Source organism: Pollachius pollachius, assembly GCF_949987615.1.
Source record: "Pollachius pollachius genome assembly, chromosome: 8".
Classification (NCBI taxonomy): domain Eukaryota; kingdom Metazoa; phylum Chordata; class Actinopteri; order Gadiformes; family Gadidae; genus Pollachius; species Pollachius pollachius.
Window position 1 is genome coordinate 21,932,283 of NC_136941.1, and position 25,452 is coordinate 21,957,734.

A 25,452-nucleotide genomic window follows, 5' to 3' on the forward strand; every position below is an offset into this window, starting at 1 on the left:
GTGTGTATGTGCGTACATGAGTGCGGTGTGTGCGTTCGCGCATTCTTTGTGTGTGTGTGGGAGCTGCAGGCCGCTTGGCATGCATGTGTGAGCGTGCATGTGTGGGGTGTGTGTGTATGCGTTGTCCTGTGCTGCCTTTGTCTTGAAACGTTTGCGTCAGTGCACGCGTGTGTTTGTATGCATGTGAATGCGGGGTGTATGTGCGTGCATGCGGTGTATGTGTGCGTTCGCGCGTGCTGTGTGTGTGAGCTGCAGGCTGCTTGGCACATGCGCATTGACCAACTTGAGTAACTTGTCCGACAGGCCTGCTATTAAATAATAGTACGATTTTGTAATCTTTTCTTATTTACAATAAATACCGGCAACATTGGACGGTCAAATTCTCTCTCATTAGATTTTTGGACACAAACTGCAAGTCTGACACTGCATGTGACACTGCTTTCTCTGTGTGGTAAAACAAGTTAGAGATATTGGATTTAAGGCTAAAGGAAAAAGCCCAAACTGTTTTTCGCCACTACAGACGCTTTTCAACAGGCACTATCGTACTGCAGGACGAGCCAGCTGACCTGGAAGCACTCATCACCATGGTGATGCGGATCGACAATCGTCCCCGGGCATGGCAGAGGCCACCTCCACACGCCCCACCGCAGTGTGCACTCCACCACGGGTACCGGATGCCGTCCCGCGAATCCATCCTGGTTCGATCTGGAGTTTATGCACATGGAGCGTTCCCGCCTCTCCGGGGAGGAGCGCGACAATGGTTGCGGACAGTTGCCTGCCTGTATTGCGGACAACAGGGTCATTCCCGCATATACTGCCCCCGCCGTCCTAATGGGGGCTTATTTTACGAGCTGCTTAATGGGCTTTGCCAGCTCCTGAACACAGCTCAAATTAGAATTTGTGTAAAAAAAAAACGAAAAGGAAAATCTTTTAAAAAGTCCCTTGACCTGTCATATATCCTCCATCTATCCATATAACTCACATGATGTATAGCTGGGCTGAGCGGTCGATTGGAGCAATCTCAGCCTTCTGAAGATCCTCCAAAAGAGTTGATGTATACGAAAGAGGAACTTCTGGATGAGGCGAAACATTTGTCACCAATCACTTCATCGATAACAGCTAGAATCCAGGCCAAGATTCCAACAGTGCTAACGCCTTCGTTTCACTGATCCCTCTGGAAAATTGTCGCAAAACAAGCTATACTGCGTCCTGTAGTGGACGCACTTGCTAAATCAACAAGCAAACTAATGATGGAACAGTTTAATGGTTGACGGTTGAGACGCATATTTTTCTGCAGTTCGGGGTGGGCTTAATATTGTGTTTCAGACAATAGTTTTGCGTAATTAACTGCTCAGGATTAAAGCTATTGGTACAGAGGTTTACAACTTTTAGTATCGCTTCTGATGATCATATTCATACTGCAGGTTTAACCACGTGAATAGTCAAGTGGTTTTTAAATGACAATGTATGATTAACAGATGCACAAATGCCAGTAACACGTTTGAAAATACTTCATCAGTACAATCTGCCGAAATACACACAAAAATAAACGATCTTACAATGGCCTCTTTCTTGACTTTGAATATGCAAACTGGTGGACAATATCCTCAAAATGGAAATGTCCTCCAACGTCAACTCACAGGCTCTGCCACAGTCCCATTGGTATTACCAGTTTGACATAAAAAAACGACATTTCCCAGATCTCCGCTGCGAATGTACCCGGAAGTACAGAATGTTCAGCTGCCTCGCTGAAGAGCGGAAGTTGACTGACGTCATTATAAAGGGCACATCGTTTCCAGGGAAACCAGAGTTCCTACCAACCTCCCATGTTTGCTTTTCCTAGTTGTGTTACATATTAAGGTAAAAAATGGTTATTGTCTTAATGGGATAACCTGTATTTAAACGCAGGTTTTATATATTTAAAGCCAGTAAGGAATACGGCCGAGGTAAGTCCACATCGTTAGTGATTAACGTCAAACTAATGACAGTGACGGGATTCAGCGGCTGCGTCAACACATCTAGGGCCATGAACATAGAGAAGTGTGATGACGATTGATGACCGTCCTACAGTTTTGCAAGATTTGTGTCCGCCACTTAATCGCATCTTCTTATCACGAAAGATGACCCTGCTGCAGTGAGACAGAGCAATGTCTGCTGCTACAGTGAGACAGACGCATATCTGCTGCTGCAGTGAATTAATTAATACTTTATTCCAGACTCTTTCTTACATTGATGGCATACTACCTCAAGTAATACGTTAATTCTGGTTTTATAGATTATTATTATTTTGATACAATGCAGACGATGCAAAATAAAGGGCAATATTTCAGTTTCTAACAGATTGTGTGAGCATTAGTAACATATTCTTTTCTAATCAAACCAAGTTTTTCCATGTAGTTTATGGTTAATATTTTATTATTATAGTGACAGATGTCTAAACAAACATCATTCAGTCGTCAGTTTATTTCAGGATACAGATTTTTGACCTTTCGGTGTCATCGTCTGACATTGCTTTCCATAAAGCTGTGCAGTATTTATTGCATACAAAACTATTGAAACCAAGATTGGACCAACAGTGAGCAATAAATGTGAACTTAAATTCAACATTGCCAAACTGATTGAAGTTGTGTATTATACTTCAACTAACATATTTCCTATTTTACAGGATTCTTTGTAATGGCAAGCCACTGGACCCCTTCTTCTGTTGGTCGGCCAGCGAGCCGTGGAGGGTCTCAGATATCGAGTGCCTTGAGACCCCTCTCTGCCATCAAGCCTCCTCCAACATCTAGCAGAGCTGCCACTGGGGTATGTAAGATAATACTAGGGAATGTTATTTTTCAGCACCATCGTTTTCTGCAGCATCTACCACATGATTTACGGAAACAATGGGTTAATGCATCAAGCAGATGCGTATTGAAAGAGATGCTACTAGCCAAGAGATTATAATTACTAGTATAATTTTCCTCAAACCTCACACCTATATTTAGGGACTACAGATGAAAAATGGTTTTTTAACCAAATCTGGTGCATTTATATGGACGATACAATGGCCATGTTGATTAATGCACACTGTCCCTTTTAAATAAATAAAATAAATGAGTCGTCACCATCTAGCTCCACTCAGATTCAACGTTTTCATAACTGGACTTCACTTTACTCCAGTTAACCCATTTGTACCGGCTGTTGCGCCACGCAGCAGCCGGTACAAATGGGTTAAAACCTAAAACACATTTAGTCAGTTTGATTGAGGTGTGGTTGACTTGGTTGCAAAAACGGACTTCAGGTTGTGGGTTAAAGTAAGAGGGGGGTATATTCAAAAAGGTGAGGGGAAGCGGGAGGCTGAGAGTCCAACCCAGGGGTTGACACTTAGGTTTCAAAAGCACTTGCCCATCGGGCAAGTACAGGTCATGTTCAACTTGCCCTAATGTGATGTTCACTTGCCCAAATTATAATCAGAATCGTGAACGGGCCTCTTTTTGCCAGGCACCCGGCCTGGTTTTGGGGGCTCAGAAAATTCATCCTAGCTCAGACTGAAGCTGAATGTTAGCTTCCACACATGTTGTGGTTAAAAAATAACAAACTTCTCTTTGTTTACTTATTTATCGAACGGTCACATCGTGCCATGAAGTGATTTCAGTCCACCGTTGCAACCTATTAAAGCTATCGCCCAGTTATATGTAGACCTGCATGATTTTATGCAAATGTACATAACTAAATGTCAGAGGTAGTAGCAAAGATATGTCTTTTTTAACTTTCACGTTTCTTGTAGCTCTAACTGAATAATCACAATCACGTTTCTAGTAGTGTTGTCAGTCACGATTCTGGATTTTCTAACTTCGATAATATACCTGGAAAAATATCGATATTCTATACCATTTTCGATATCAGTGGAAAAGTTTTTTTCAGGGAAGAACGTACCCAAAGTAAATAGAGTATATCTCCACAACTGCAAGGGTGATAATGACATCTTTGTGCCAAAAGAAAGATTGTTGTGCAAGTGAAATATTCAATGGGGATAATACTTGGTTAAAGTGAATAAAGCCATGGAACACAGCATAAGTGGAAGATAACATTTCCACCTGAAATAATTATCAGTTGGTCGTTATCAGTTGGGAGCGCTGTCTTACTATGAGACACAAATAAAGGTAGATATCTTACAATTTTGACACTTGACACCTCACGTTCAGGGCAAATATAATCGAATGCACCAAGCCAAACACTTTTCTGATTGAAGTCAATTTACCTTTTTCCTAAGAAACCTTCTCTTAGTCATTGATTGTAAACAACATGTTTAGTTGCACAATTTGGCCCAGACACTGGATTATCTGTTTATGGTGGTTTTATGCGATCTGAATCAACTTTGTGGACAAAAATCACAAGGTAAAACTTAATTTTTGGTTGTTAAAAGAAAGGGGACGTTTCTTCTTAAGTTGTTATTTGCAAGTTTTAGTCACAGAATGATATGGTTTGGACTGTTGGAATAAGTGGAAGCTCAGCTTTCATATAATATATAGTTTGTGAGGGTCCAATTTCGTGAAAAAGATCACTATTGCTGTGCATGTGCACAGTTATGAAACCCAAAACCGTGTTCTTGCATATGACTTTCCTTGGTAATTTGCCTCAATCCAAAGTACTTCCAAACCGCACTCCTCCATCACTACTCCATTTTCCTTCTACCTAAATCGTTCGCGGAGGTGCTGCACTTGAGATGCTAGCTGTGTTGGCTAACCTTTAGCTAACACCGTCGAATCACTGCCAGAGACCGCACTGCGAGTGAGTGACAGAAGGCGGGGCTATATTCGCGCTGAAGCGATGCGTGTCTGTTAACTCGCTCTCCCAGAGAAGAGAAGACAGCGCGCTGATCAATTGCAAATACTTATATTTTGTGTGATTTTGCGGAACAAAAGGTTGTTCTGCAGTTTCTAAAGACACTTGAATAAATGGCCCTAAATATTAACATCCAACCAAAATCCACTTGCCCGTTCGGGCAACCAGAAATCAATCTCAACTGCCCAAATATTACTTTTAGTTGCCCCGGTCAAGCGGGCAACCGATAATGTCGAGGCCTGCAACCTAAGGTTTTTCTGGACCAGGGTAGGTTCCCTGTGGGGCATTCAGTGGTACACTGGAGCCTGGGTGGACGACAATGGAAACAGGTTTGAGAAATGCCACATACAACAAGTCACGCTCTTTCCTAGCGTCTCCACTCTTTTACTGGGTTCCTCTACAGGGCCGCTTACCGTACTGTGGGACGTTGCCACATTCCTTCATAGAGGGGAGAGGTTCTCTCTCCCTTAGTAGTGGGCCAACTCTTCTGGCCTCATGGCCGGCAGGTGTTCCCCAAAGTTGGCAATCATGCAGCAGGTTTGCTGGAAAATACTGATTTGTCTACGACTTCTCCAAGTGCTTGTCTTTTGGGGAAAGGCTGTTGTCCCTGGTATTATTCCCCTTTTCCCCTGGTGGACGGTCTTTGGCATATAGGCGACCCACAACATTTAAAGGAAACTATAGAAAATCCTTGTTTGCAGGAATTGCAATTTCAATTAAAGGCAAAGTCCTCCTTCCCTACATACCAGTCTTAAGTAGATTCAGGATTTAATACACTTTCTAAAGTGGTCAGGCTCTAGTTAAATTGTGACCAGAACTGTAATCATTACATCAACTAGTCATTATTTGTGTAGACTACTTCATAGGCTACTTCATGTTTTGATGTGTAATTAATATATACAGTGATTTTATACTTTTAACAGGTCACTTGAATGAATGATTTAAATAGCATTTCAAATTATGAGACTGTTTTAAAATAGTACAGATGTGTACAATATATAGGAGACTGCTTTTTCGATTCTATGTTTCTTGGACTTGTCCCTTACAAATAAACAAATACATTTCTAGAATTGGGTGCTTCAATCAAGTTTATTTGTTGATCAAATTTGACAGTTTTTTGGATTCTTCATTTCATAAAATGGGATATACAAAACCTACAACATCACATTGCTACCACCTTCATTGATGGTATTAGCGTCTTTTTAATTTGAACATGACTGGGTCAATAATTTGCCATTACTGCACTGTGTTAACCTGACCCTGCCTTGTTCTTTTACCCACTCAACAATGCACTACCCATCCCTCTTGAGTATCTCATAGAAATTGAAACCTTTTCAAACACTTCACAATCAGGCTACTGGCTAAATCTGCAAAATATTAATTATAATATATACAGTAGCCAAAGATCCTGTGATAAGCACTGCCTGTTATATATGTTTATGTAATTAAATAATTTGGCCAAAGATAGTCTGTTTTAAAGTTGATTTTAACAGGATGTGTAAATCTTGTGTACTCAGATGGTTCCCAGTACAGCAAGCCGTCCTGGCACAAGGGGAAGCCGGCCGGTTGCCATCCCTGGAGTGCTGTCAGCCCACATACAAGTGACTGAAAGACCTGTAACCCAGCAGGGACTCAGTGGGATGACCACAGGCATCAAACGTGAGCTTGAAGTATTAAAAGCTGTGTTATCTATAAATGTTAAATAAGTAATGTTGTGTGATTCACCTCTTAGCCCGTCTTCTTATAGACTGTAATATTTTCTGTCTTCGGATTTCCTTCTATTTGTCTTTCAGGACCACAGAGACAGATCTTGGATAAGTCCTACTACCTTGGACAACTAAGGTAAGAAATATGAACATTTTCTTTTAAAATGGATTCAAACCTGATGTCATATTATACATGATAATGTATGATGAATATCTAGTGGTTGAGTCCAAGACCAATAAGAAAGATTGCAAAGCCGGGGCTGGGTGATTCTGTTCTTTAAAGGGGACATATTATAAAAACAACACTTTTCCTGGGATTTTCTTGTTCAATCTGGACTTCAGAGAGTCAAAGCCGAAGTTCCTTTCCCCCAATTCTTCTCAACCACGGCCGAGATAACCCCCACTACGTGTCTTTATACTTGTTGTGGTACCAGAGACGTCAGATGAAGTCTTTATGATTCATAATATCATCTGAGGCGCACATAGCTTTTGGCCGTGATATTAGATATTATATTATATAGAAACCGATATATTGTATAATATATTATGGGGGTCAAGCAGCGAAGCTGCGAGACAACCTATTGTTTTTGTACGTTTTCTTCTTATTATTATGCTGCCATGGGAGCCTATGGCAGCCCATAGAACGCCTTGGTGAAAAGTTGTGAAATTTGGCACACTGGTTCAGGACAGTCCCATTAGCCCATGAAGCAAATTTGAGGTCGCTAGCTCATCAGCTCTAGCGCCACCAACAGGTCAAGGTTGGACATGGATTCATGTTTATTACTTTTGACCCATTCATCCAATATTCACAAACAAGGTACCATTGGATTCCTTGGGCCAAGCCGAGTTCAACCTGGCTTGGCACCCTATGTCGTTATTTTGCGCCATGATGGATTTTCCGCCATCTTGGTTTAATGTCAAAAACCTTCAAAATGCATCTCCTATCACAAATCTTGTCCAATCATCTCGAAACTTGGCACACATGATCTTCAGGCCATGCTTGATAAAAAACATCGAAAGCTTTTTCAAATTCAAAACCGTTTTGCCGCTACAGCCAATCAAATTCGACTGCGAAGTCGCAAAACAGGAAGTAAGCCAATATCTCAGCAGCCCTTTGACATATCATAACCAAACTTGGTACATAGATATAGACATCATCCTACATAGACATCATCATGGGGACACCCAATGAATCTGGTGACCTTTGACCTCTAGGGGGCGCTGTTATTAATGTAGATGTGTTTTAACTCCTCTCTCTTCACATGAGTATATTTCAAACAAATGTTCAATGTCTGGTCATACTATCAGACCTCCCCATGTAGCTAGTAAATTATTTATCACGGAAATATCCGCGACAACCAATCAAATTCGAAGCCGCCAAACAGGAAGTACGCCATTATCTCAGCAGCCCTTTGACATATCATAACCATACTTAGTACATATACCCATGACATCATCATTGGGACACTCAATGAATTCGGTGACCATTGACCTCTAGAGGGCGCTATAATTAATGAAGATGTCTTTTAACTCCTCTCTCTTCACATGAGTATATTTCAAACTTATTTTCAATGTCTGGTGATACTGTCAGACCGCCCCATATAGCTAATAAAATATTTCCCATGGCAACATCAGAAATTGGCCGCCATGTTGAAAGTTGTCAATGTCAATTTTACATATCCACAGGCCACAGATTATGTCCAATCATCATGAAACTTGCCATATATGATCTTCAGACCAAGCTGAACAAATGTGCCAAACAGCTTTTTCTAATTCGTTTGGCCGTGACAGCCAATCAAAGTTGACGGTAAAGCCGCCAAACAGGAAGTAAGCCTGTTTTCAGCATCTCTTTAACATATCATAGACAAATTTGCTACATAGACTCATGACATCATTCTGGGGACATCCAAACAATTTGGTGACCTTTGACCTCAGGGGGACATCAAACAGGAAGTGAGCTAATTTCTCTGCAAGGCCTTCATGCATCTAAACCAAACTTGTCTCATAGTCTTATGACCCTATCCTGATGATTCCCAAATAATTTGGTGACATTTGACTTTCAGGGGTGCGTTGTTAGCAGCAGTCCTATTCCAGCAACTTCAATGCATTTTTGTTGTCATAACCATTTGCCAAAAGCTTTCATTGTCAGTAAATTATATCTAATCATATGCATTTTATCATGGTCATCATATACTGTGTTATATAAAACTGATAACATATCAATCATATTAAATCATCATGTCAATCTGTCATACAGCATACAATCAGAACACTACCGCGTTCATATCAATGTTAGTTGCGCTGAACAGCGCTCATTAAAGGGTAGACACTGCACTCGTGTGGCGACAAGCGGTACTTAATGTATAATGCAACAATGACTATATTTACCATTCCGCCCACTTACAATATGAACTGCAATTCTTATTGGATTAGATGCTTCATGAACCACCTCCAGAACGGATGCTTCTTTACATTGTGTCTCTGTTAGGGATATTGTTCCGAATACCCCTATGTATTTGTGTCATTTGTTCTGTCAGGCACACTATAATGCGCCCTTACCTCTAGGTGGGGTCATTTTTCCATTTGGTAAACATTGACGCGTACTCGCATAATGCTGTAGTTCATTCCACCAGCTGTCGTTATTACTAATTACTGAGACGGTGATCATGTAGCCACCCAGCCGATTACGTCTGTCCAGCAGAATTAGTTTATCGAGTCCCATTCTGCTTGACACCCACATTGCTGCTCGCAGCTATATTTATTACTATTATTATTATTATTATTATATAATATTATATAGTGTTATATAGATATATAGCTCCGGGAGTCCGCAAATGGAGCGGAAAACGTATTTTCCCCCTCCGTTTTCCTTGGCAGCGTTTCAGGAATTTCACACGTTTTAGTACATATTCAAGGCCTATATGTGGCACTGGTTCTCTATGAAAAAGAAGAAGACGAGGCGGAGCATGTGTATCAAGCCTGCACGCTATATACAAACATACAGTCGAGGAGGAGAAAGCAGTTGTAGATTGGGCAGAAAATACTTTTTAATGTACACTTAGTAATTAAATGTACCAAGAGGCTGTATTTAAAGCTAACACAATATTACAAATCAAACAAAACAAACTAGACAGCAATCTAATGTTGCCCACCTGATCGGGGGTCAATGATGTCTTTGTTTGCGTATCTGGGGTCCACATGAATCCTAACACGAAAACGCAGGGGGACATTTTCTCTTTTTCACCATGGGACCTGGTTTCAAAAAAGTGCTTTTTTACCAAAAACGCCGGGTCCATCTGGACTGTCGGCCCAAACGCACAAGACTTTTGTGATTTTACATCAAAATAATTTCCGTGTGGACAGGGCATCACATTCTAGCTGACCATCATTCCTATACTATTTTTCCTGGGCTTGATGAAAGAGGGCCTGGGCCGCAAACCAGGACTGCAGTTTAAAAAAGAAAACTCATTCATGTGAGTGGGTGAAGCTTTCAGAATGGGTTTTAATAGTTGTATTCCTATAGTGGCCGGTCTACACCGTGTTGATTTGAAACCTTTACAGAGTTTGTTTTTCCAATTGACTGCTGCTGGTTGAGTTTGTGTATGCCAATGAGTGTTTCAACGGATCACAGATGATCCGTGATCTTTCAAAAAATCTTTTGAAAGCTAAGTCACATTTGTCTTGTTATCTTTTTATTGTTGTTGATCCAAAAAACGATCCGATCTGTTACTCAAAAACCGTGACACGATCCATTCCATGAGTTTTGTGATCCGTTGCACCCCTAATGCCAATTAAATGGTCACTGATCCTTGCCTCCAGCAACATGATTGGTTGAAACAAATAGGAAGCATAAGAAAGTGAAATGGCCCATTCAACCAGAATTCAGGTCGTATACCTTAAAGATCTCCTATTATACTACTTTTGTGGTCTTAATTTCTTATTAATGACTCTTATAGAGCAACCTGACACAAATCACAGCACAAAAAACTATGTAGATTTTCAGGAAACTCTTCCTCTCATCTGGGCGCTTTCAGCATTCTCTGTCAATACTCGGCTTCGTCCTTCTCCGCCTCCTCGCCCCCCTCCTGCCTACCCCACTCCGTTGTTATTGGTTACCTTCCGGAAGAGCATGTTGCAGCATTACCATACATGGAAAATCCGGATTGTTCTACCTAGCTAAATCCCGGAAATTTTAACAAGTGAATCGCGACCGGCGTCCCTAGTGTTTAGCGCTCTGCACAGCCACCCCAGACTGTCAGCAGGGAATATGTCTAAATGCATGTACGTCATTATTTGACACTTTAGTATGGTTAAACATGACTATAAATCATTATAACAACATTTATAGGTCATAAACGTTGAAAAAGCATAATAGGTGCTCTTTAAGAATTTTGCTATTAATCAAAGGGCGTGACTGAGCATATGCTTATACCAACTTTTAATTGAAGGAATAACAAAATGGGCCACCAGATCGAAAAATTATTCCACCTTTTTCCTTGCCTACCTGAGATTAATATGCACATACCTTCTTCACCATCCTTCTAAGAAGATCAAAGCCCATTCATGTAGGTTAAATGTGCAAGAACATTAAGTAAGGAAACATTACTTTTTTGACTATTGCTTATTTTTATTGGATTTAAGGACCCCACTGTACGGGATCATTAAAATTTTGTCTCAATTTCATAACATTGTTATGAGTATTCTTTATTACCTTTGACAGGGTTTCCGCAGGGTTGTTAAAGGTATTAAAAGGTAGTAAATGAAAGTATCCCAAATTAAGGCCATTAAAAAGTAATAAACGTCATCTGACGAGGTGTTAAATTTCCAACAAGGCCTATGAGTTTTTCAATTTGTGTAATTTACGTGCAGGCCTATCTCCTAAAATTACTTAAACCTGCGTGGATTTATTTTTATGTTGCAAGTAGGACCTGAGTGATATCAATGATGTCACGCGGTGCGTGCGCTGAAACAAACTGGATATACCCGGCTGGCTTGCTGCCAAACCACTTTGCGAGTTCGCTTCTGTTAGTCAATTGAAAGACAATAAAGGGAAATGCACATTTTCGGACCTCTGGCTGGAGGAATCGATATTTAAAGACTTGTACGGTATAAACATATAGGGGGATTATTTGTTTATCAACACGGCGGATGTGCGCGCAGAATGATCGCAAAAAGAACATTTGTTTGACCGGTTGCCATGGTTATCTCTGTGTGGTTAATTTGCAGTTGCGGTGTTAATTAGCGATGTTGTCAGCTTACTGTTACATTAAACTGTAATCATCAAACGCGGTTATATGCTAAAGACCCTATAGTATATGCTGTATAAAGGCGGGGACGAATTTCAATCTATAAATATACTGTACACTTTATGTTGAAAGTATAGGCCGTCGCGATTCCCATTGAAACTAATGGTGCGGTGATTATTCTTCAAAACGAGAGCTGGTAAATGGTGAAAAATGAATTAAACTAATCAGACAACGCGGTTATATTTTATAGACCAGTGGTTTTCAAACTGTGAGGCGTGCCTCCCCTGGGGGGCGCCAGAGTTCTTCAGGGGGGGGCGCAACGTGAGAAAAAAATAAACCAGAAAAAGTAACGCAAAAAACAGACACAGCACGTCTTCACAGCGAAGACGCGCTGTGTTCGAAATCATTCCCTATTCACTCACTCACTATTCCCTATATAGTGTTTATGATATAGTGCACTATATAGGGAACGAACAAACGAGAATTCGGACACTACGCTGAACATTTCTAAACGTCTTTTGCGTCAGTAAATGCGCCGGGTACTTGTGTGACGCAGACAGATGCGCCCACATCATGTAAACAAACCAGGCACCCACGAGGAAAGCTGGAGGTTGTATTGATGTTGAATGTTACATTTCCTTGATCAAGGTTTTTTTTAATTAATTTCGAATGTTATATTTTCTATGTTAAATCCAAAACAAATTGTTGAGCCGGAGACTCCATCATTCAATGAATACGTTTTCATTATTATTACGTTTCTTCAGCTTCTTCACGACCGCATTGCATTGTGGTATACGTGAGTAACATGTAGGGAACATCGTATGTTCAAAAGTTTTGGGTATTTTAAGTCTACTTTATAGTGCGTGAAATTTACCACTGAGAATTCGAACACCGCTACAAAATGGCGAGCACCCTATATAGGGCACTATATCCGTGATGGGGAACGATTTCGAACACAGCTACGCAAACTCATTGCTCCCACTAAAGTTGAGGTGAGCTAAAAAGGAGGCTAAACTGGTAGTTTACAGATTAAGATGTTCAAATGTATTTCAAAAACGTTATCCAAAAACATGCTTCGATAAAGATGTTAAAATGTGTTTAAAAACGCACAAAGATGTCTAGAATGTTTCAAAAAAATGTTTAAAATGTTTCAAAAATGTTTAAAATGTTTCAAAAAAATATGATCAAAGATGTTTAAAATGTGTAAAATATGATCAGAGATGTTTTAAAATATGATCAGATGTGTAAAATAATTAAAAGATCTTTCAAAACACAGGGATTTAGAACATTATTTTTGGGGGGCCAAGTCTTAGCTAAGGTCCGTCCTATTTATGTGAAAAACTTTATATTTGGATTGTAAAACGCATGAAAATATAGATGAATGATCTTAATTTCTTTTCATTGCCACTGACCATGGTATAAGCGGGATAATGCCCTTCGAGGTGTCAAAAACATGTTTGATCGATTGTAATTAAAGGGGACTTCTTTTAGCGGGAGATGACCTCAAACAGAGTATACATTTAATAAGCATGCAATACGAATAAGAAAAAGCATAATTATTTAAGTATTTGAATTGTTTTATTATGTTGGCAAGCAAGAAGTAGAATAAATGGGATAATCAGTCTTAATAAAACGGTTTGTGCAACCAACACACACAACACGCACAACAAGACATGATTGCGGCTGTTGTCGCTCTCGTCTCTTTCTGCATATGACATGCTCGTAGAGCGGGGAGTGACGTAGACTGATAATCCCTCTATAGAAAGTACACTGGTGTGAATTTGCGCTACGGTATGTATTTTGATGTTACCGTGAGACTGGTGTGACCGGTAGACAGCCGTGTTTACATGGACACTTCTGATCCGATTAGAGGTGGAACAACAGCTCAATCGGAATAAAAAATGATCATATACAGTGGGGCAAAAAAGTATTTAGTCAGCCACCAATTGTGCAAGTTCTCCCACTTACAAAGATGAGAGAGGCCTGTAATTTTCATCATAGGTATACCTCAGCTATGAGAGACAAAATGAAAAAACAAATCTAGAAAATCACATTGTCTGATTTTTAAAGAGTTTATTTGCAAATTATGGTGGAATATAAGTATTTGGTCAATAACAAAAGGTCATCTCAATACTTTGTTACATGCCCTTTGTTGGCAATGACAGAGGTCAAACGGTTTCTGTAAGTCTTTACAAGGTTTTCACACACTGCTGCTGGTATTTTGGCCCATTCCTCCATGCAGATCTCCTCTAGAGCAATGATGTTTTTGGGCCTTCGCTGGGCAACACGGACTTTCAACTCCCTCCAAAGATTTTCTATGGGGTTGAGATCTGGAGACTGGCTAGGCCACTCCAGGACTTTGAAATGCTTCTTACGAAGCCACTCCTTCGTTGCCCGGGCGGTGTGTTTGGGGTCATTGTCATGCTGAAAGACCCAGCCACATTTCATCTTCAGTGCCCTTGCTGATGGAAGGAGGTTTTCACTCAAAATCTCACGATACATGGCCCCATTCATTCTTTCCGTCACACGGATCAGACGTCCTGGTCCCTTGGCAGAAAAACAGCCCCAAAGCATGATGTATCCACCCCCATGCTTCACTGTAGGTATGGTGTTCTTTGGATGCAACTCAGCATTCTTTCTCCTCCAAACACGACGAGTTGAGTTTTTACCAAAAAGTTATATTTTGGTTTCATCTGACCATATGACATTCTCCCAATCCTGTTCTGGATCATCCAAATGCTCTCTAGCAAACTTCAAACGGGCCCGGACATGCACTGGCTTTAGCAGGGGGACACGTCTGGCACTGCAGGATTTGAGTCCCTGGCGGCGTAGTGATGGTAGCCTTTGTTACTTTGGTCCCAGCTCTCTGGAGGTCATTCACTAGGTCCCCCCGTGTGGTTCTGGGATTTTTGTTCACCGTTCTTGTGATCATTTTGACCCCACAGGATGAGATCTTGCGTGGAGCCCCAGATCGAGGGAGATTATCAGTGGTCTTGTATGTATTCCATTTCCTAATAATTGCTCCCACAGTTGATTTCTTCACACCAAGCTGCTTACCTATTGCAGATTCAGACTTCCCAGGCTGGTGCAGGTCTACAATTGTGTTTCTGGTGTCCTTTGACAGCTCTTTGGTCTTGGCCATAGTGGAGTTTGGAGTGTGACTGTTTGAGGTTGTGGACAGGTGTCTTTTATACTGATAAGGAGTTCAAACATGTGCCATTAATACAGGTAAACAGCCTCTTAAAGAAGAAGAAGTTACAGGTCTGTGACAGCCAGAAATCTTGCTGGTTTGTAGGTGACCAAATACTTATTTTCCACCATATTTTGCAAACAAATTCTTAAAAAATCAGACAATGTGATTTTCTGGATTTTTTTTTCATTTTGTCTCTCATAGCTGAGGTTTACCTATGATGAAAATTACAGGCCTCTCTTGTCTTTTTAAGTGGGAGAACTTGCACAATTGGTGGCTGACTAAATACTTTTTTGCCCCACTGTATACGGCTCAATTGTAATACAATTCTTTGATCGGAATATAATTCCATGCGGAATAGAAGAGGTGGTGTAGTCCGCTATAATCGACATACATACACTTATTCCGATTGGTTTGGGGTGTGTGCGGCTACCTTTATAACTTAGAGGGATGGCATCAGCAGCTGCAGTATTTCGCAATTGGTCAGTCGGTACTTTAATGCATACCGAACTTGACCGCTGTCAAGGAAAGTGTTTTTTTTTTGCCTGATTCACGTCTTTCTTGTCACTCCGTAAGTAGTCCGGTAACTTATCAACCCCAGCGTGTCAGATTTCTAAGCGACGTCAACGTCTTTGGCAGACTATTTCTCTGCTGTTTTGGCAAGGAGCAGTGTAATAATGTATAGAACGTCACCGGTCATTATTGAAAATAATACCCTTCAGGGCGAAGCAAGACACCTCTAGAAGTCATGCCGGTATTAAAAAATATGGTGAAGGTATTTAAAAAGGTATTAAAAGGTAGTAAATTCATCTTAAGAATTTCTGTATAAACCCTGTTTGAAGGATAAAGACAACAATTGTAACTTTTTTTAAAAAATGTTAACATGTTTTAAAGTGATGCCTCTGTGCCTTACTTCTTGTAGGAGTAAAATCAATGAGTTGACAACAGAGACCAGCAAATTGCACAAAGAAATTGACAACTTTAACCAGGAGAACTCCGTCTACCTGTCCTATGAGAAAAGGTAAGTGTTGTTTATTAAAATTAATAAACAAGTCTGAGTGTTCTTTATGTTTTATTTCCAAGCTTTGGTTCAACCTGTACTATGTAACTGCTTTATTTACATGTCTGCCCCCTCGGGCCAGTCCAGTTACTGGAGTTGTGACTAATAATAAAGTTCAAAATGTATGATGCTCCTAAATGACTCACGGCTAAGGGCCCCTTTGTCAGACAAATGACACAAGCCTTCATCTATTCTAAATAAATTGGCCACAAAGTCAAACTTTGCACTGATAAAGTCAATGAGCCCGATGTCAAAGAGACATCCCACCCAGTTGTCTTTTTTCTGTGTAGGACAATGACTGCGAGATGCAGAGAGAAGCTTTTATTTTGATAATTTTAACCAGTTGTTTGCTTGCAAAACAAAATATCTCATTGAAAATTTAATTTGATCTTTTTTTTTCTGACAGTATACCGTCCATTTAATTTAACACTGTCTCGAAGCGTAATTAACAGACCGTTCGACATCAGTGTCAGATGGTCAAACTCAGTTATCAATTACCATCCTTGCATGTCTTTTGGAGGAGGTGGTGAAATCTGACTATTACCTTGTTCACAAAATATGAAACTTTTACCTTGATCTTAAAATGTTCTTTTATTTTGTTGAATCTAGAGCTGAAGGACTTGCTGGAGAGATCAGGGATTTACAAGGCCAGCTTGCTGACTATAACATGGTAAATCTTCTCCCAAGTTGTCACTTTACATTGAAATGGTTATTAAGATAGAGCTGTCAATCAAAATGGTAAATGTCTAATATGGCCAATGCCAATTCTCAAGAAATAGCAACCAAACATGATTATGAATGGTGGTTTGACAGCAGAGCTCTGTTTAGTCAGTGCTATCGAACCAACAATTCTAAATAATAATAATCTTTCAATTGAGAGCAAGTCCATTTATCTGCCACTTATTTTTTTTTTCCATGTCTCTCTAGCTGGTTGACAAGCTTAACACCAACACTGACATGGAAGAAGTGATAAATGACCACAACATTGTGAGTACTGAAATGAGCTTTTTATCTACCCACTGAGTATTACTATTGTATATGTAGATTCAATGAATTGGTCGCACATGATTATTGGAGTTTTATCAATTGTTTCAAATATTTCTCCCTTACACAACCACAAATGACTTTACTGCATAGATCTAATTTTTGATAACATTGTGACAATTAAGGTGACGTATATCACATGATTATATGCTGATACTTTTTTTTATCATGACCTTGTCTTGTCCATTTGGAGAAACTGAATTGACGGATTCTAATGCTTCCATTTTTCCCAAGCTTAAAGTGAGAAATGACAGAGAAGCTGAGGGTATGGATGTAATATTCACTGAGAGACGAGAGTAAGTATGGAGTCACCTTCTAGCTTAGCTTAGCTTAGCTTAGTGTGTGTGTGTGTGTGTGTGTGTGTGTAAGAGAGAGTCTACAACCTGTGTGGTAATTTCTTTTGTCTCTGTAGGAGGGAGGAGGCCATCGGAGTAACAGGGGAAGCGATCCAGAAAGAAAGACATATTGCTAATGAGGTTATTAAGGCCCTTCCACCTGCCGAGCATGACAAATATGCTGCCATGATGCTGACAAACGAAGAACTGCTTCAGGTACAACCAAAACTTCAGTTGAATGCCCCATCTCCTCCACGAAGGAAAAGTGGTTGATGTTGGAATTGATGTTATTAGTCATTATAAAAAGTTTGATGAAGAAAAACCTTTATTTACTATGGTAAAATGTACTATAATTTGAGGAAATGGCTACATCTGCATATCAGAGATTTTTCCTAGGGTTGACTAGGCGTGGCAGTAATATGGTAATAGTATTTTAATTTACATGAACCGGGAATACATTTAAAATTTCCTAATTTGTGTTCTGGAGGGTAAACCAACCATAAACGTTGTATGAACCCCTAAGCAGTAAGCACCAGACACACATGGTGTCTGGTGTTTTTGTGTATGGAGCTCCATTAGGAGTGTTCAAGAGGGTTAACCTTTCAGGTAATGTTCAGACCAACTCTAACGTGAATAGGGCTCTTTGCAACCTACCAATTAATAAATGATAATATTTTTATCGTAATTGTAGGATGAAAGCTTATTACATACATTTTTTGCTTTATTTTAGCTTTACTTCCTTTAACTGTAAGGTATGGTACTAGCGTAAACTTTATATAGTTGAACCCATTGTTGACGTCAGTTTTCTCCTTTACCGGATTTTATACAGATGTAAGTTACCTGACAACAAGAGTCACTTTCATTTCTTCAACATGCCTTTATATTGATATGTGTACGATTAGCTTGCATTTATGTTTCTCGTCAACAGTCCTTTGGTTAAAGGAGATGTATTATCTTATTTTAGGTTCTTTGATATAGATTTTGTTGATATTATAATAAGTATTTGTTTTATACAGTATTAGTATCTATTGCTCTGAATCTTTAGATATTGTTCTTTAATTAGGCACAGACATCTTGTGTTCCTTCTGAATCCTTTCGTTCGTAAATTTGATTGTGTCTGACCAGGCCATTTGACCATGAAAACAAAGTAAAAGTGAATGCTAATGTTAGGGCACAAAAAAGAGGTGCTCTGTCTTTGTGCTTTTGAAAGCACCAAAAAACTAAAATTGCAATTCAAACTGGACAGCTGTTATAACTTCTCTATTCAAATAAAGAACCTGTAGCATAACATGTGGAAATATATTGAATCTGAATGTAGATTAAAGGAAAGATTTAGTGAAATTACATTCGTAAAGAGAACGATTCGTCACACTAGGAACCTTTCGTGTTCATAGTAAAAATCTGTGTTTAAGTAAAATTGCAGTATAACCTTTTTTAGGTCACTTTGCTGTAGACGCTTTGCACTCTCTGAAGGCCAAGGTCAGATAGAGGATGGTCGTTGACTCTATTTTGGTAAAAGTAATTCAAAACAAACTTCAAACCAAAACAAATATTTTGGAGTAATGTACTACTTTCAAATGGCATAAATGGGTATTATGAATTATGTTACATTTTGAAAGTAACCACCTCAACCATGCCTTTTTAGCTATTCTTGAATAATAATAATTTATCATACACAAACACCGCATTCACACACACACACACATGCACGCACACACACACATGCACACGCATGCACCTGCATACACACACACACACGCGCGTGTGGATGCAGATGTTGTTAGACAACGGCAAGATTGTGGTGGTTAACATAATTCAACCACGGAACTATGGGTGGGGGGCGTGTTTAGCACAGACTCTTTTAGCAGACGGAACGTTCAGTCCTGTTGGTTTTTGGAATGTACTGGTTTTCAAGTTGTGTTAATTAAAACTCAGTGTTGGATACTCCGACTCCCGTCCCTCGGCACTACACTGGTGACCCCGATGTAGGTCTCGCTGAAGCTTCAGGGACCAAAACGAACATGGCGAATAACGCTTTTATCAAGTTGCCGGAGTTCGGATGTCACCGCACGCTATTACCACGGCACTGTGGAGATCCACTGCGACCCGGGCGGCGAATTTCATAGCGAATCCCCCGAACCAGGGCAAGTTCTGAGACCTCAAAGCCTTCCTCTTGAAGACTTTTGAGCTGTCGCAGTCAGAGCGTGCCCAACGGTTGTTGGCTATTCGGGGCCTCGGGGACAGCAAACCCTCTGAGCATATGGAGATGATGCTCAACCTGCTGGGTGCGGAAGAGCCTAACTTTCTCTTCATAGAGCTGTTCCTCCAACACATGCCACCGCAGGTCCGGACGGCGCTCGTGGGCACGAGGATTACCGAGCCACGCGTGTTGGCAGAAGAAGCCGACTGTTTTTTCCAGGCTGCTCGGATTTTCGTACCCGAGGTGCTAGCCCCAACACGCAGTGTCTACCCCCCAGACAATGACGGACTAGCCAACAGAGCCCCAGTGGCCGCCAAAGGCCGCGCCAGCACAGGTATGTGCTATTTACACGCGTGTTTCGGTGCTAAGGCAACAAGGTTTTTTTGCGACACCGGCGCTCAGAAGCGTCTCCTTTCCCCTCCACGGCGCGGATTTCCTTTCTGCGTACAATCTGCTAGTAGACGTCAAAAACAACCGCCTGGTGGACGCACGGACGTTCTCCTCGTTTGCATGTGCCCGCGGTCAAGCAGCTTACGGCGGGCTCTCCAGCTCCCTCTCAGAGGGGGACGAATATCAACGCCTGCTCAGGGAGTTCCCCGGTATAACCCGACCTACCTTTTCCGTGGTCACTGCGAAACATGGCCGAGAGCATCATATAGACACCAAAGTCCCACCCGTCTATGCTAGGGCCCGACGACTTAACCCCGACATGCTGAAGGTCGCTAGGTCGGAGGTCGCCAACATGGAGTGCATGGGCATCATCCGCTGCTCAGACAGCCCCTGGGCCTCATCCCTTCACATCGTTCCCAAGCCAGACGGTGGGTGGCGACCTTGTGGGGATTACCGCCGCCTGAACGACGTACCACGCCTGACCGCTACCCAATCCCGCACATCCAGGACTTCTCAGCACACCTGGCAGGCAAGCGGATCTTCTCGAAGGTGGACCTTGTGCGCGGTTACCACCAGGTGCCAGTGCATCCCTCGGATATCGCCAAGACGGCGGTAGTGACACCTTTCGGGTTATTTGAGTTCCTGCGTATGCCGTTCGGACTCAAAAACGCCGCTCAGACCTTCCAGCGGTTAATGGACTCGGCGCTCAGGGGGATGCCCTTTGTCTTCGTATATTTGGACGACATCCTGGTCGCCAGCTCCTCCGAAAAGGAGCACCAGGGTCACCTACGCGACCTCTTCATGAGGCTCGACCAGCACGGACTGATCATCAACCCGGCGAAGTGCCTGTTCGGGTTGTCCTCCATCTACTTCCTGGGGCATCTCATCAACAAAGATGGGGCCGCCCCTCTTCCGTCGAAAGTGGAGGCGATTTCTGCTTTCCCCCGCCTGAACACAGCTCGGGCGCTCCGAGAATTCCTGGGGATGGTGACGTTTTACCACGGGTTCATCCGCCAGGCGGCTCACGTCATGCACCTGCTGTACGGGGCTCTCAAGGACAAGTCCCCTTGCCAGGCTGTCGACTGGACGGCAGAGAGGGAGAAGGCATTCGAGGCCACGAAGGCCACCTTGGGCCAAGCCGCCATGCTGGCCCATCCGTCACATAATGCCCCCATCGCCATCACCACCGACGCGTCTGACTACGCCGTTGGCGCGGTGCACGAACAATGGGTCGATGGTGCCTGGCAGCCGCTCGCCTTTTTCAGTCGCCAGTTGACCCCCAGGGAGTGCAAATACAGCGTGTTCGATAGGGAAATCCTTGGACTCTGGCTGGTGATCCGCCACTTCCGGTTCCTCCTGGAAGGCCGAGAGTTTGCGGCTTTCGTGGACCACAAGCCACTAAAATTCTGCATGTCCAAGGTGGCGGAACCGTGGTTTGCCCGCCAGCAGCGCCAGCTTTTGTACATCTCAGAGTACACCACGGACATCCTACACATTGCTGGCAAGTCCAACGTGGTCGCAGACTGCCTCTCAAGAACAGTCATCGGAGCCGTCCAACTGGGCCTGGATTACGTCGGTATGAGCGTGGACCAGGCCTCCGACCATGGTGTCCACACCCTGAGGAATTCGGATACGGGTTTGCGCCTGGAGGTGGTTGCGGTGGGCAGCTCAGAAATGAGGCTATGGTGCGACGTCTCCACGGGCCAGCCTCGACAGCTGGTCCCGGTGACCTGGCGCCGGCCCGTTTTTGAGGCGTTGCATGGCCTTTCCCACCCCGGCAGGAAGCCGTCGGTGAAATTGGTTTTTCAGAGGTTTGTGTGGCAGGGGCTTAGAAAGGACGTTAGTGCTTGGGTCAGCTCATGCGTTGACTGTCAACGGTCCAAGGTGCACTGCCATATTAATTGTTCCCAAGAGGAGGTTCGACCACGTCAACGTCGACCTGGTTGGACCGCTTCCCTCCTCTCACAGGTTTACCTACCTCTTCACCATGGTCGACAGGACGACCCGCTGGCCTGAAGCTGTTCCCCTCTCCTCGACGTCGGCTTCTGACGTGGCGCGCTCATTCATCGGCACGTGGGTCGCGCACTTTGGGACTCCTTCAGACCTCTCCTCAGGCCGTGGCTCGCAGTTCACCTCGAAACTTTGGAACGCGGTGGCTGAGGGGTTGGGGGTCAAGCTGCACCGCACTACCGCCTATCACCCCCAGGCAAACGGCTTGTGCGAACGTTTCCACCGTTCCATGAAGGCGTGAAGGACGGCGACTGGGTGGATAGGCTGCCATGGGTAATGCTCGGTCTACGGGCAGGCCCTACGAGTGCCAGGGGATTTTATTCCTGACGCTTGGTTCCATGGTCGGCGGCCAAACAACGTTCCTCCCTCCTGGAAACCGCCAAGGTTTTCGCGCCCGTTACCACGTCGCAACACGGCACCCCTACTTTCCGCATGCCCCCCGATCTGCGCGCGGTGGACTATGTCTTTATTCGCCACGACGCCCACCGTGGTCCCCTACGCCCTCCTTACGATGGCACGTTCAGGGTTTTACGCCGCGGCGACAAGTGCCTGGTGGTAGACGTCGGGGATAGGCCTGAGACCATTTCCTGGGATAGGATTAAGCCAGCTAACGTGGACGTTTCCAGACAGGTGGAGGTGGCGCAACCCCCACGCCGGGGACGTCCGCCTGCGCCGCGCCCCACGCTGGCCATTGAGACTCCCTCCACCTCGTTGACCCCCAGGACATCCGAGTTGGTGGACGGCACCGACGTGCCTGCTGCTTCCTCTGCCTCGGCCCCTGTCATCCGCTCGCGACGGGGTCGGGTCGTCGCCCCTTTCCGTCAAAAGGACTTTGACTATGGGTGAATTCTGGGGGGGCTTGTGTGGTGGTTAACATAATTCAACCACGGAACTATGGGTGGAAGCTTCAGTAGCCCGGCAGCTCCGGCGGGGGGAGCTCAGCGGCAGTCCGGAGGAGGAGACATGGAGGTGAAAGGGATTGTACTCCCGGAGCTGAGCTACCGAACTGCCGCCGGGCTTCCCCTGTCGGAATACCGCCCAAGGTGGCAGCATGGAGGAGCCGCCAGCGGCAGCTCTGGCGGGCGTACTCTGGAGCTGAACTGCCGCCGAAGCTTCGGGCCTTTTCGAGCCGTTCTCGTTGAGAACGAGCCGTTCTCGTTGAGAACGAGCCTTTCTCGTTCTCGACGGCTTTCTTCTTCGCCGTTCCTTCTATTAGTCTCCAACTCATCGATCGATGCTTCGGATTTTGTGGATGCAAACGAATATATGATGCATCATTTTAGCAACATTTAAGATGATCGCGATGAGGTCTGCCCGTTCTGCCTCCATTTTGTCTGTGGTAAAACCAAAACAAACTACAGTGACAGCGGCCGCACTTATCCCGCCTCTTGCGAACTTAGACCCTACGTCATTTCCCGCCCCTTGCAAGCCCACCCCACTACATCCCCCGTTGATTCTACTCATTTCTGAACGACATCGATGTCCTCATATAAAGCATCAGGTGTGAATCACCCTCAGGGTCGAATCTCCTCATATACAAATGGGGCAAAAATGCGGAGGACATGTGCGAAAACGGCTTATAAGTAGAAAATGATTGTGCTTGCTTCATAATGTAAGGCGAAAATTATTATGCTTGCTTCATTACATAATAGGTGAATGAAAATGTTATACGTTGTAACATTATAGGCAAAATGTTATTATATTATGTGCACAGAAATTTTTACATTATCGACTAGGGTTGCCACATTATAGCTATAGATTTAATTACAACTAGAGGTTGCGTGCGGAAACTCTTGTAATACTAATACCACTACTTATAAGATATCACACCAATACTACTATGTATCATACTAGTAGTATCTCTACTACTTATCATTCTACTTATACTATTGGTATAGCTACTTATCATGCTAATAATACTTATACTACTGTTCATGCTTATACTAACTCTGCTACTCATCATACTTCTACACCTTAATTCAAACTTTATCACTTATTTCAGCTATTTGTTTAACTATTAGACTTTTTTCCAACGGTTTGACATTATTTAAATGGTTTATGTTTATACTGTTACAATTACCCTATTCAGACTTTAAAGTATTAAACTATGTTAAAATCGTTTCACTTGGGTTCAGTTAATCAACCTTTATATATGTCTTGACCTTAAAGCTTTCATTAACATATGTTTAAAATCATTATACACTACAGCACTCACTTTATTTTCTGCTGCAAATGCATTTTCTAGTTTTATTTTGGTATAGTTTGGTACATACATATATTCAGTCATTTCTCTGTTATTTACTTGTCTTTTCTCTGTTCTTTTCTTCAGGAGCAATCTGTCTGTCAGGAGGAGCTGGAAGCCATGCTGACAAGAAAAGTGACTTTAGACATGGTGAGTTGAAAGAAATTTGTCAGAAATTGCAAAAATAAGGTTGGAGGAGAAAGGGTAAAACGAAAGCTACGTCACAAACACTGTTTAGGCTTTGGAACAACATTGTTCTGGTAAGATGTAATATGTGCTGCATCCTGATTGTGATATGTTCTGTATCTTGCTACATTCTCTTGTGCAATAGAAAAGTGTTAGTGGTTTTGCCAATGGTACATGGAACAACATCGAGTTACCAGGACTGACCTTGGACCAGTAGGTCTGCAAAATGCAAGACAATCTGGTTTGTCATCATGGGGAAGATGGTGTTCTTATAATTGGTTTTGACCCGACCATTAAATACATGAACATAATTTGCCATCTAACTGCTAATTATTAAATATGAATGATATTTGATGATTTAAGTTAGGTAGAGGTGTTAGCTACACATGCCACATATTTGTATTAAAGACAATCTCAGCAATGCCAAAGCTCTATTAAACGTAAGTGATGTTGATGATAAAGGTGAATGTTGTATTAGCTAACTTTGAGATGAATATTCATATACTTTTTAAAATTGTCTTGCTAATATATTTGGTTGGTGTATAGTTGATACGCAACTGTTTTGTGGTAATTTTAAGTTTTTAACAAACTGTCCCTTCCTTTATTTACCAACGTACTCGTACATTGGTTTTGATTTGAAAATTTTCTTTACTACGCCATGTGAGTACTCATGAATGTATTACCAGAAAGATAAAAAGTTACGTTGTGTATCCCAATATTAGGAGCTGTCCCACTCACCTATGAAACAAGAGGCAATGTGCATCCAAGAGAAGCTCTTGATGCTAGAAGCAAGACGTGACTCCATGGTGGCTGAGAGCAAGAGCTTTGACTCGCCCCAGGAAGAGAGGGAGAGACTGTTTAAACAGGTTGGCTTAACGTCTCCATATGTGTCTGTATGGCCTGCGACTAAAGAACTCAAATTTTACAAAATTTAAAAATATATGTTAGGTTAGTATTTGATGCTTTCAGAAATACCAATTTGTATTTCATGGCTAGTTAGATACAGAAAGCAATCT

At 42.5% G+C, this 25,452-nt stretch overlaps 1 protein-coding gene across 2 annotated transcripts in view; it reads left to right on the forward strand.

Annotated features, from left to right (window-relative positions):
- The first annotated feature begins 1,791 nt into the window (after positions 1-1,791).
- ift74 (intraflagellar transport 74) overlaps positions 1,792-25,452 on the forward strand; it is a 50,721-nt gene continuing 27,060 nt past the window's right edge. The window contains exons 1-11 of one of the 2 annotated variants that reach the window (XM_079741930.1): positions 1,792-1,860; positions 2,666-2,805; positions 6,345-6,486; positions 6,621-6,669; positions 15,892-15,990; positions 16,639-16,699; positions 16,957-17,016; positions 17,308-17,369; positions 17,486-17,624; positions 24,338-24,400; positions 25,159-25,302. In XM_079741930.1, the coding sequence (XP_079598056.1) occupies positions 2,677-2,805; positions 6,345-6,486; positions 6,621-6,669; positions 15,892-15,990; positions 16,639-16,699; positions 16,957-17,016; positions 17,308-17,369; positions 17,486-17,624; positions 24,338-24,400; positions 25,159-25,302 (948 nt within the window). In that variant the 5' untranslated portion in view covers positions 1,792-1,860; positions 2,666-2,676. Of the gene's footprint in view, positions 1,947-2,665; positions 2,806-6,344; positions 6,487-6,620; positions 6,670-15,891; positions 15,991-16,638; positions 16,700-16,956; positions 17,017-17,307; positions 17,370-17,485; positions 17,625-24,337; positions 24,401-25,158; positions 25,303-25,452 lie in introns of both variants that reach the window. The other variant, XM_079741929.1, reaches the window with a different exon arrangement.